We start from the raw sequence: 12,845 nt of genomic DNA, 5'->3' as shown, positions 1-12,845 counted from the left end.
ATTCACACAAACACTTTGTTCGAGAAAATATATTCGTATCAAGTTTTAAAGAACCTTTGAAATTGTCCTTGCCATTTTTTTCCTTTAATTGGCTCGGTTGTTGCAGAGAAAAAAAAATGCAGGGAAGGAAACGGGACGCTCTGTATTTGCATAATCGCTGCCTCGACCATTTTTCTAAATTACTTTGAACCCGCTACTAGTTCTCAGCACCTCGAAATGTCTCGGGGTAGCCAAGTACATCCCGAGCCGAGGTAACTCCCGGCGGTGTCATATAGTCGTATATGACCACCCCAGAAACTACGTGAATTATTCCGCGGCGCGAGCGATTCTCGACTACTCACCTGGGAGGCATTGCTCGCGCACGCTGTTGCACTCTGACCTGCTGTTCCCTCGGGATCGAGATAGTATCTCTAGATTGTTGTCGTTGTTGCTGATATTGATATTGATATTGCGAACCACGATCGCTTAGCGCCAGCTGCGTCAGATACTCGCGAAACTCAGGCTGGCTGGCCAAGAGTTCGCGTCGCGCATGAATACTCGAAGTCGGGTTAGACGTCGTCGTCGAGTCGGACCATGGTGGCGGAGGAGTGTGCGAGCGTGACATCATCGCGTAATATTCCTCATACGTCGGTGGCCGACCGGTCTGCAAATAATAAATAATGTAATTAATAAAGAAAAGATATAAGATAAAATACCTATAATAGTATAGCATACAAACACGCATACAGAGAGAGAAAGAGTACACAATAAATTATTTTTATAATTCACAATTTTTGCAAATTCTTTACGTTTACAAGTAATTCTTTTTTATTATCTTATATTTTAAACCACATTTTAAAACACCGTACCATAGTGCAGCAACGCAAAGTTTTAAACGAAAAATATGTTACATGAAAAATGCATTTGTCGCAACTCCAAAAAAAAAAGAATTTTTTAAATTGCCTTGTACGTGGAAGGGTGTTTGCGACGGTTTCACATAAAACCTGTTTTTGAGATAAGTAACCAGTGCTAGATCCGATATACAAATATGTTCTACAAATAGAAAGTACCATTTGTTATGCCTGCTTCTTGGCTTCTAATAAGTATATTGTTTCATGTTTAAAAATATTGTTGTTAATTAATTCTATTAATTAATCAAATATTACCTAATTAAAAATTAATTAACAGAATTAATCAACAATAACTTCAGAAATCTCCCACTGCTTGCGAGACCACATTAGGGTCACGTTACTCTCTAGCCGCAACTCCAATTCCCAGGTTGTAGTTATACTTATCATTATGTTTGCATGGCTGTGGTTTCGATACCTGATCTTTGGTGTCGCGTTTCAGATATAAAACGATTTGTGAAATAAACTACAGTTGCAATCCATTTTAGTTCAAGGAAAATAATGAACTTTGGCTATCGTCTGACATATCGCCTTGAACGGCTCGATTTCTTCGATATAATAATTTTATATAGAGCATCTGTGATAATATAAGTGCAGCTAATCATCCTTGAACGACAATAATGAGAATAATCGTGTCCGGAAGTTGTGCATTTGTTGTTACTAATTATAAAAAGTTACTTTTATAATTTAATCGCATTAACTCATCAATGCAAGCTCGAGTAACGAAGTTAGCCACGTAAATCAGTTCCACATTTTTCAATGTCCATTATCTCGCGCTGAAAATTATAATAAAGCCGCGAACTGTTTTTTAATGTTCTCCTTGAACCAAACGCGGTTTTCAGCCACGGCGTAAAACGCCGCGGAAAAACTTGTCTCGTTTTTCACCGGGCCGACTTGCCTCGCATATTATATCGTAAAAGCTCGCGGGAGCTGCATACGCCCTCTCCTTTTGCATTTCCCGCAAAAGGTGTCGACGCTCGTTTAATCATCTAATTGTCGCATAATGCTGTTGTATTTAATATTAACTTTATTTTATTAACGTTTTGCGCAGAAATGACTTTCGCAGTTTTCCGCATCCGTATATAATATATTTTATATTTAACGTTTTATATAGAAAAAATAGCATTATAATTAAAAATTACCTTTTCCCCAAAAGACTAAAAATGAACATATATAAGCGAAATTTGTCGCAAAAATGTATCTTTTAAACTTCTCTCTGTATTTATATCTATGGTAAAAGTATTAAATATGAAATTTTATACTTTAATTTTTAAATAAATAACCCAAAAATATTAAGTACAACCTATATATGTAAGAATATCTTGATGTAAGAATAACAATAAAGCGAGAAGTATTAGAGTGAAAAGTAATTTTTAATAAGAAAGACTAGAAATAAGTCTATGGCCGATATTCATAATCTGTTCTTATTTCAAGACCGTCTTAAGTAATGTCTTAAGATGCTAATACAGCTCTGTGATTGATTCATAATATCTTAAGATTGTACTTAAGACGGTCTTAAATATAAGATCCGACTATGAATACCGGCCTATGAAATATTTTACGATCTTATTAAATACATTCAACATTTTATCGACCTTATATTAGCTCGAGAAAAAGTAGAGTTAATTTAATAATCAAGAAAATATTTTATATACAGGGTTGAGTCTGTAACGTGGAAGGGATGGAAATTTAAATGGGAAAAAATAGTACGGTTATCTATATATGCATGGTAACATAGATGTCATCTGTAAATGGAAACATACGATGCACTCCTTCATCCTCGCGAATGTATGCTCTATCGAACATCATGGAAACTTGGGCTATAAATATGTATTACATCGCAAGAGATATTTTATGCTTTTTGAAAATGAAACATATATCGAGAAAGTTGCCGGTATGCCAGTGGCATAGCTATGCGTTTCGATTCAAGAGTCATAATGAAACCTCGAGTACATCTCCAGCAAATTGATCGAAAAATTTTTCTTTCTCCTAGCTCAGAAATTTCTCTTGGTCTAGCCGCGAAAATATTCGATATACGAGAATAAAAGAGTTATGAGGCAGAATAAAACCGCGACGAGAATCAGAAGTCCAACATCGAACTCTCCGATCGCTTTTGTCGTCGAATCGAGTCAGCCAGAACTTTTCGATTCTCGCGATCTTCGCTCTTGACGAAGTCAACCGCCGGCAACCACGGCTCTCTACTCGACGATGAGGAAGAGTAAAATTGAATTTCGGGATTATTATCTTGTGATTCCATTTTCCAGCGTGAGACGAGCGTGGTCGCCCTCGGGCGTTCGTTTAAGAGGATCGCCCAGAGCCCCGTGGTTGCGTTTTTCCGGCCGCGGTAGTTTCGCTCCGGGATGATTATGTTTCTCGAAAGTGCTGTCTGTGCAAGAATCTCGGCGAAATTGTCTCAAGTTCCGCATATGACGCGCACAGTTTTTTTTTATGCATCAGTCTTGAGACATACAAACGTACAGTTTTTTTTAATAAATTTTTCCGATTTTAATTTGTATATTTATCATGCAAGAACTATTAATTACTTACCATATCTTTCTTAGTTTTAAAAATTGTTAATTGACAAAGAGAAATATAATGTTTTTTTTCCTATCTATTCTTGGAACAATTCTCTTAGATTACATGTGCGAAATGCGGTAGCGAGAAATTTTCCCTACGAGGGTAAATATTATAGATCTTTTTCATCATCGCTGCTTGACTGGCAATTTTCACTTCTCATTTTCGTTTCATGCGATCTCTTTATTGTATCGTAACTCTCCTCCGTACTAATTTTCGCTCGTCTCGTTTCTCCTCCCTTTCGCAGGCTGTACCAATTTAATCCACTCCTACCTAGTTGGTTTTATTTTTCCATTACTTTTATATTCTCTATTTCATCCATATTTCTCTCTCTCTCTCTCTCTCTCTCTCTCTCTCTCTCTCTCTCTCTCTCTCTCTCTCTCTCTCTCTCTCTCTCTCAATCTCTCGGTCTTTCGGCCTTTTGCAGCCGTGACCAACCCTCGGTCCCTTCATCATTTGAACCACTCGTATCATTTGGACTAATTTACGTGGTGAAATTAATATGCGAGAGCAGCTCGCGAGAATATATCTGACATTCTATAAGCAGAGCAGCTCCATGAAGCACCGTAGTATTACACGTCACCTCTCCACCTAAATATTCAAAACCGCCGTTCTTTAATGTAAATACTCCGTGTCGCAATGAAGGCAATTTAACCGCGGCTTCTCACCCACGTCAACATATTGCGGGATGAAATTTTCAGTCTGTCGATATGACGCCGCGTCTGCAACAAGTCGACGTAGTCAGAAATATAGAATTCAGTCAGAAATCTATTATCCAATATCCAGCACTGTCGCGTATTCGGTCAATAATTAATTCCTAATCGGAATCGATGCTCCAAAGTTCTCAGAATTTTCATCACGATATCTCGCGATAACTGAGGAAACTTCATTGGTGAAGGGTGATTCATAAGACCGAGTTTTCCCGGAAGTACGCAGGGATGATAACATGTCAGTTTTCCCGGTAATTGCTGTAAGCTGAATCACGCGCTCGTTCGCTCGTTATATAAATAAGGACATCCTCGTCCCACGCTGCATCGTCCGAAGGAACCTCTCTGCACCTTCCCGTGAGGGGATTCCTGACAAATGGTTGACTCCCGTGCGGGCACAATGTAGCTCCACGGCCTCCCGGGAAAATAGTACAGGCAAAGCTGTTATTCAAATTAGAAGGCGCGAGTGCCTCGCGCGCTTGCAAGCTCATGAATGGAAACAGCTACTAAAGAACTCCGCGAAGTAAGCTCGAAGGCTCTCGAGAGGAAAGCCTACTGGTAACTCTTTTTCTTCATTCTAGAGCGAGACCGGGGAATATACAGAATGTAAATTTTTTCAATGGTTGTTCGGACAAAGCCTATTATACTTGACCGTTGTCACGCTTTAATTTCTTGCGTTCGGCCGAGTTTTGAAAATAAAGATATCGGAGTCTTAGAAAACCATCGTAGACGTACGCGAAATTCATTTCGCTAATATTGTTTTGGACAAAGGCACTGATGTTTAAATTAACCGCAAAATGCATAGAAAGTACTACGCACAGTGTAAGCAACGAAAAGATTCTAAAATGCTTTAAAAGATATCCCTCGCGACACATGTAAAGTAGCTTTTCCCAGAAAAATCTAAGAGAAAATAATGTTCTTCTCTTCATATAAACGATCTAAGACCATAGCGGTCATGGGTCGGCTAATGAGCGACTATATTCTCTCTCTCTCGCTCTCTGTCTCTATTCTGTGAGATATATATATATAACCCACAATTACGGTCTCGAGAATGTTTTTCCGAGGTCTTCTTTCATCAGGCCGCACAATTTAGCCGTGCGTACCGTAGTGAGCTTCCCCGGGATGGTTTTGCATTTCATACGAGCACTTTTCGAGCTTGCGCTTGCTCGCTCGAGCACAACTGCTGCTCGACGTTTCAGTCCAAGAACAATTTCAACCCTCTTTTGCGATCTCTTTTGACGATCTCTTCATTTTAAAGCAACTAAGTGCAAACGGAGCCTTCTCGTTATCACGACACACAAGAAGCCGGTTTCTTTTATTTATCACCGCGCTTATTTAGCTTCTTTTTTAACATACACCAATGTCATTAGGCCAAATTCAGAGTAAAAGATGATTTTATTCAATAAATGATGCTCTAGCATAAAGAATGAATATCCAGGAGTTCAACAAAATTATATTAATGATCTTTATATCGAAAAATAAATCATTGAATTATATGGCAACGTGAATGCGATTATCTCTTTTCTGGCAGATTATCTGTCCATTGATAAGAACTGCATTGTACTGCAGAAGTTTCAAAAACGAAAAATATCATGAATTTCAACACCGATTTTTCACCGGGAAACATCGACTTTCCGGTGGTGACGATGGCAGCAACTACTATAGGATAACACGGCGGAAGAATTTATGTTTTAGTCGGCGCCGAAGAACTATACGCGACGGAATTGGGCGGTCAACCGGATTAGAATGGTCCTCGAGTTAAGAAGCTGTACATTGAATTTGCCTTCCTCTCTCTTCTACCTTGCTATTTCTGTCCTATAGTCGCTCGCTTTGTTAAAGCGATTCCTCTTTGAGACGGCGAATCTCTTCGGAGAAACGTGACCAAACTCGAACAATTGGGTCGCCGAGCATGCTGAAATTTAATGTACAAGCTGTGAATCGAACGGTGCATAGAAGCTTAATTGCATTTTCTAGCACTATATTACTGCAAACGTAATAATGACGTTATTGTTGATTGCTCATTTTTATTTCTCACAGATGTTAGGATATAATTTAATTTAAATGCAATAAGGCCTGTGTCGTATAAATTGAAATGCTTATTATTGGCCATACATTTAGAGTCAAACGAAACAATCGTAAAACAAATTCTTGACTAATAAAATTCTTGCCTTGCTTTTCCATACTTAAATTGCGGATATAATCATAGAAATATTAAACTTGTTTTCAAGTTGTTCTATCTTTTTCGAACAAAACGTATCAATAACAGATATAAGGAATTTATTTTAAATTCAGCATTAAGTACTTGGATATTGCTTGGAGTTTTACCGGAATAATACAGATGGAATAATAGGCGAACTTTGATATTTGAGAAAATCTTGAAAATAGCCGCATTCTTCATAAGCTGATATGTGACCTCACGCCGAAATATATCGAAATAGTCTAACGAAGACTTTCTACATAAAGAGGATTTGTCGGTGACATTTAATTCACGGATTTCGTTAACGGGCAATCAGGTTTTATGAGCAGCACTGCAGCTGGATTGATATTTCCGGTCTGTGTGAGTTTCCTAAACTCAAATTCATCATAAACTGACAGATGCATGTTAATACTCGAAAGCTCGAACAAAGTTTTCTTATTGCGTCGTCGTTACGGATCGATATCGCTCGCAAAAACTTGTAGTGTAGACATAATATAACACATTATTGTGTGTGTGTGTGTGTGTGTGTGTGTGTGTGTGTGTGTGTGTGTAATATTGTAATACATTTTTCACATCAATATAAAAACTGTATAAGACAATCAAAGATTCAAAATTTTGAATATTTTGAAATTAAACTTCGGAATTGTTGTGTAAATTTGGACCGCGATAATTTTAGACGGATCATAGACACATGCGCAGATTGGTTGGAAAACGAAAGATGTAAAAGATGTTTCAACGTCATATACCCTTCCGCGTAATGAAAACATAAATCCTGACGGTATCGTCATCAGTTACGTCGTACAATAAAAATTCTGCGAATATTATTTAATATTTCCACGTGTGTATGTAAAAAATACGTAAGATGTATGTATAATGGCATGAGATATGAGCTGCCAACACGTTGTATGCACAACTGTATGCACAATTTGTGCGAGACGATAAACAAACTTTCGAAATAGTCTGACAAACTTTCCGTAACTTATTAAAATTTTAACTTATTAACTTATTAAAATATTATGCGATATTACGCTCGCATTATCAGGAATGTAAAATACATATATGTATACACGCATGTTCACTTTATTTATAATAATTAAACTGTAAACTGGACCAGCATTAACCGTATAAGCTGCTGATGGCATAAATATATCAAAATAGTTGCACTTATTATGAATATCTTTTGTTATTTCCGGTGATCAATAAGAAGAAATAACGATATCAATGCTCGTCATTATAAAAATTACACAATATTGTATAACAGAATAATATTGTAACTCAATATCTTTATCGTATTATCTTTTATACACGTCAACAGATGTGTATGCACGAGGATATTGATACGCAATCAAATAAACACATTTAGATTCTTTTACATATAAAATTGCATTTTCTTGAAAACTGTGCGAATTACAAAAATGTATTCTATATTTTCAGTTCGTTCTTTTTTTCGCCTCGCTTGCGATTGCGTCGCAATGTACTAATGTACTAAATACGTTGCCATGTTTAAGATCATTTTCTCTTTTTCACGAAAATTACGTGATCAATCTCGTAAAAGCTTAATAACCGCAATTCTTGTAATATTGCAGGATCGCGCTGCATTCGCGAAATGGCTGCGAGATTTATACCGACGTTCTGCGATAGTCATACGATCGTCGGCTAATCAACATCGGCTGATTAGTAATTATACTAATAGCGCATTTGAAGGCCCACAAAAGTCCAATTTGTGATTGCACCGATCGATTACAATACTCCAGTCTGAACGGGCCTCATTTCGATTATCGATCTTCAGGACGCTTCGGGGGGGGGGGGGGGGGGGGGGGCTGATTGTTAGATCGCTGCCAATTTCCTCGTCATTTGCTCGTCACAAAATTGCGCTGCGGAATACAAATCAAATGACGGACGGCATTCCTGGCAAGAGCTATCGCGACCGTGGTACCCGCAGCATGGAGCGATAATTCGTTTCGATAACTCGAGATATTATGTGATTGAATAACCGGCTTTATCGGGCGGAACCAGCCGTAGCGTACCGGTATATCGTCGTTGATTCGTTGCGTGTGTCGCGACCGGATCGTTGTATATCAGCGCGCCAGCATGGAGTACAAAGTATCTACGATTGCGGGAATTAATATTCCGGTTGTACCATTTAAAGCACGCGGGAGACGATGACAATTTGTAACTATTGTCCAACCAGCTGTTATTGCTTTACGAGCGTTACGCTCTTACAAATGACCGAATGCCGATTGTGGCCATTGTAGAATATTGACCGCGCCGTCGGGAACTGCCGTCCGCCTGGGCTGCACTGAAACTTTATTGGGCAAACGGTAACTGCGCAATATTATCTTCGTTGAAATAACAGCTCGTCGGAAAGGCAGTTTGTAGGGAAGTAATAACATAGAATTATTTATTAAGCCAGTTCTCTCTCCGAGATAGACGTGGTCCGGTATTGTTACATTCAGGATGCCATGCCGCTTCGAACGGCAACGCCCGACGATTTTGCAGAAGGGTTTCTTAAGACGCTCAACAGCGCGAGTTGCAACTCGAATAACCAGGTCTATACATAACGCAGATCAACGACCGGAGAAGTAGATTATAACGCTGATTGACGGTACGATCACTCGTAGGCATTTTATTTAACAATAAGTCAAGGAATTTCATTTCTGCAGTTATTTGGAACCGTGTGGGATTTTAAGATAGGAGAGACGAGAAATAGATAATAGGTTTAACTAAAATAAAATGGTCGTATAGTAAGCACGGATTAATGTTGAGTTTAAATTTTAATTTATAAAGATGCTACATTATTACGTTATTATTACCTAAATTAAATTTAAATTAGGAGATGATTTTAATTCGTTGCTTTTGGTATTTTATACGTATTCGTGTTTAATTTCATGAAAATTAGCTCGGACGTTACGAGCTAAATTATTATAAAGTAATTTACTATTGAATTTAGCTCCAGGCTGGATCGTTGTGGGAAACGTAGCAATATCATTAGCGGCTCTTCTCTTATTTACTCGATATCAACGCAAACTGGATAAAGAGTCATATAACAGACAATAAAATAAACTGCGGCGAATCTTACCTGCCACGTTTTTGCAACCGCGACGTCGTACGTTGGCGGCGGCGACGTCATAGACGGAATAGCGGAGTAAAGAGGTTGCGATCTGTTCTGCAAATTCGACCGACTCGTGCCGATCTCGCTGATACTCACACTCGGCGTGTCCGGTATGGTGGCATACAGCGCTTCCTCTATATGGTTCTCACGAATCCCACCGCCGAGAATACTCGAACCCGAATCTGCCGAGTGAGAGAGTGCCATCAGAAACAAAAATACAACATTCTTTATCTCTCTTTCCTTGCAACTTTCGTGCATCACATATTATCTACGTATTTTATATTTATATTTCACTATCTGGCTACTTCGAAAAAAATCTACTCTAGAGCATATAATAAATATTCCAGAATAAATTCTTTCGACATCGGAATAATATTAATAAAGTCCGTGTGGACTAACCGATATAAGTGTAATGCGATTCGGCTCTGTCGGCGCTTCGAGTCCTCCGCGAGTGATTGAGCCGCTTCTCGTGCTTGCTGTTCTTTATTGTAGATCTCGTGGACTCCGTCACCGCACTGCTGCTTCCGGTCTCGCTCGATGTTCGAGTCTTCGATACCCGCGCGTCATCAGGTTGCTTCCGCGAGTCCTTGCCCTCCGACTTGTTGCCCTTCGTCTTAGGCAGGAGGATGGTCAGCTTTCCCATGACAAGCGAGCTGTTTCGTGACTTGGACAGATCCGTGGTCACGCCACAGGCACATACCTTCTCGTTAGGCATCCTGGAAAAATGCAAGTAACATTTAAAAAAATATTCTTTTAAATTTATCCTTGCGGAGAGTAGTGACAATTAGTGAGGATATTATGGACGTGCTTACAGGTGGATGTTGGTTGTTCTTCGAAAAAAAAAAAAAAAAAATCTTACACAAGTTTATTAAAGTCGCGCGAGAATAAAATTACGGCAAGAAAGAAAGAGAGTGTGTGTGTGTGTCAGAATATATCAGAATAAAATTCATGAAATACCTCGTCAAGTATTCACTTTTCGAGAATCTCATTTTAATGCTACTACACACGGAGCACTGCGAAAGATTAATTTATATTAAAAAATTATACGGTTTCATATATAAATAACGTAAGTCCACTGGGACTTAATGACGTCAAGATTCGTAACGTTCCCTCGCAATCCGTTACAGCCGGCGCGCACTACGCCCAAATAACGTTATCGACCTCGTGCGCCGCGCGCTATTATTAACGATCCTATAATGGCCCTTAATTGGAATCACTTCGTAACGTTTATTCGCAATAGCGCTCCGCTCAGCATCGGTTCTCGCGTGATAAACGCGATTATGCGAGTTCGGAACATATTCGTCGGGAAAAAAGAACGTGGCGAAACTTTTAACGGGCTCCCTCAACAAGATTCGATTGACAAATTGGATCGTAGAAATTTCCACGGTTCTTTGACTCGCAGATCGTACAGTCAGCTATACAAAATTATCGCCGGAAAAAGGATGAAGTAATTAAGAATCAAATCTCGGGATGGGTCTAAACTTCAAGACGCGGTCGCCGCTACATCCAAAAGAATCGGAGAAGCATGCCTATCATATTCTCTGCATGCGCATTTATTTGGATCACTCCGTGCGCGGAATCTTTAATATCGCGATCCAATTCGAACTTTTCGGAATAAATCATCGATCTGCCAAATTTTACGATGAGACCCAGAGCGGAGGCTGATGCTATTTCTCAAGAGAGAGAGAAAAAAGAAAGAGGGAGAGAGTAAAGTCAATTCTTTTTACTTGACTTTTACCAAAGCGAAAGAAGAAAAGGAGGCAGGATGGTCCCTTAATTCCCGAGAAAATCTTATTCTCCGCACATTTGGAAAGTCACTTCTGAGAGAACGAAGTCAAGCCAGTTCGCGTCGGATCGCACAATCCCGTTTTATATCGTCGAAATGAACAATGCCTCTCAGTATCCTCATCGGATTTCGTCCTCGAGCACTCTTATCCTCTCAAGATTAAAAGGACCGTCGCCTTCGCGTTTATTATCCTTCCGTCGTTTCTCCCCTAAACCACTTTCAACGAAGTACTCGATTTAATCCCGTACTTTCGCGTTGGACTATCATCGGTATCCATCCAGAGGTCAAATGAAATGTTTTATAATATACCGTAGTCTATTAACAGTTATATATGAGAAAATTTATGTAAATTCGATAAAAACGGAATAAGAGAGGTATACAAAAATTGCAACAAACAGAAAGCATCGGAACAGACGAGCCATTTTAGGCTAGCGAGGATTTTATTAGTTATTGTGTGTAATATGACTAACTACAGGTACAGGCACGATGTGATAATAGACTCGCTTTGACATTCGAGACGCGTGCAAACATCCCGAGAATGCGTTCGCGCCTGGCAAAGTGACGCCCCGAGATAATTTCGGTTCTCGCACCCGGGTTCGAGCCGGGAGGGCCGGGAAGGACGAGCACGAGGCCAGGGCAGGGGAATCGCTACATGGAAATTGAATTACGTGCCCTGCTGCGAAATGAGCTGCCAGGGACCTTGGTTAGTTTCGACGACAAACTGCTCACTACAGTACGCAGACCGTGCCCATTACTCATCCCGCTAGCAAGACCCACGAAACTCCTTCCATGCCTGACTTTAGACATATATCCAGAGCTTGGTTCCCCAAAGGTACCGCTTGCTCGCCAGGACAACTTTTTGGAATAAACCAAGAATACAGAGAGAGAGAGAGAGAGAGAGAGAGAGAGAGAGAGAGAGAGAGAGAGTGTCTAGCCACGTGTGGTCAACTATTTTTTAACAAACGGATCGGGTAACCGATAGTTTTTTTTAAGTATAAATGAAGTTTACGAGTGCCTCTCTTTAACCAAGTAAAAGTTTCATGAATACCGATAAAGCCTGCAATATTTCTAAGCGCGTAACACGACGCGCCGTTTTATTGTAAGTCGCGTGGGTAATTTCGCGAGGGGATGTACGCCGCGGATGATAAACACGTTACGTTATTGTTCTTACAATTCTAGAAAATCTATGGGCACCGAGTTTTTCTCAATATACGTCCGAAGATAAAATTCTGCATTTAAATGTGTCACATTGAAAAATGATGTAGAGGGTAACTCCCAATAGGCGTATGTACATTGTATCCCACATGTTCGACAAAAAATCATTAATCGATAAATGAGGATTTTCGTGTTTCGAATGCAGGAAATGGAAGTGGGGCGAGCCGATATTTATAATTAAAATCTTTGTTGAAAATATCAGCGAACGTAATCAAATACATCGCTGCCAATCGTATCTCCTTTCCGCTTCGAAGCAATATAACGTTTAATTACAAAGATCCAAGAATCGCCCTAGTTGCAATTAACATCGCCGACATCTTCGATGCAGGGATGCGAATGACTCTTCCCGACGGCGGTTATTGGGCTT

General features: G+C 39.6%; 1 protein-coding gene across 3 annotated transcripts in view; it reads right to left on the bottom strand.

Annotated features, from left to right (window-relative positions):
• Positions 1-12,845, bottom strand: part of LOC143903686 (uncharacterized) — a 74,470-nt gene that overhangs the window by 3,697 nt on the left and 57,928 nt on the right. For all 3 annotated transcript variants that reach the window (XM_077417541.1, XM_077417542.1, XM_077417540.1), the window contains 3 exons: positions 9,877-10,193; positions 9,445-9,659; positions 342-643 (listed from right to left, as the gene is read on the bottom strand). In XM_077417541.1, the coding sequence (XP_077273667.1) occupies positions 342-643; positions 9,445-9,659; positions 9,877-10,192 (833 nt within the window). In that variant the 5' untranslated portion in view covers position 10,193. The remainder of the gene's footprint in view (positions 1-341; positions 644-9,444; positions 9,660-9,876; positions 10,194-12,845) is intronic.

Source organism: Temnothorax americanus, unplaced genomic scaffold (genome assembly GCF_048541705.1).
Source record: "Temnothorax americanus isolate GAGA-0224 unplaced genomic scaffold, ASM4854170v1 Scaffold49, whole genome shotgun sequence".
Lineage (NCBI taxonomy): Eukaryota > Metazoa > Arthropoda > Insecta > Hymenoptera > Formicidae > Temnothorax > Temnothorax americanus.
Note: the sequence above shows the minus strand (reverse complement) of the source record. Positions and strands in the feature narration are given on the sequence as shown.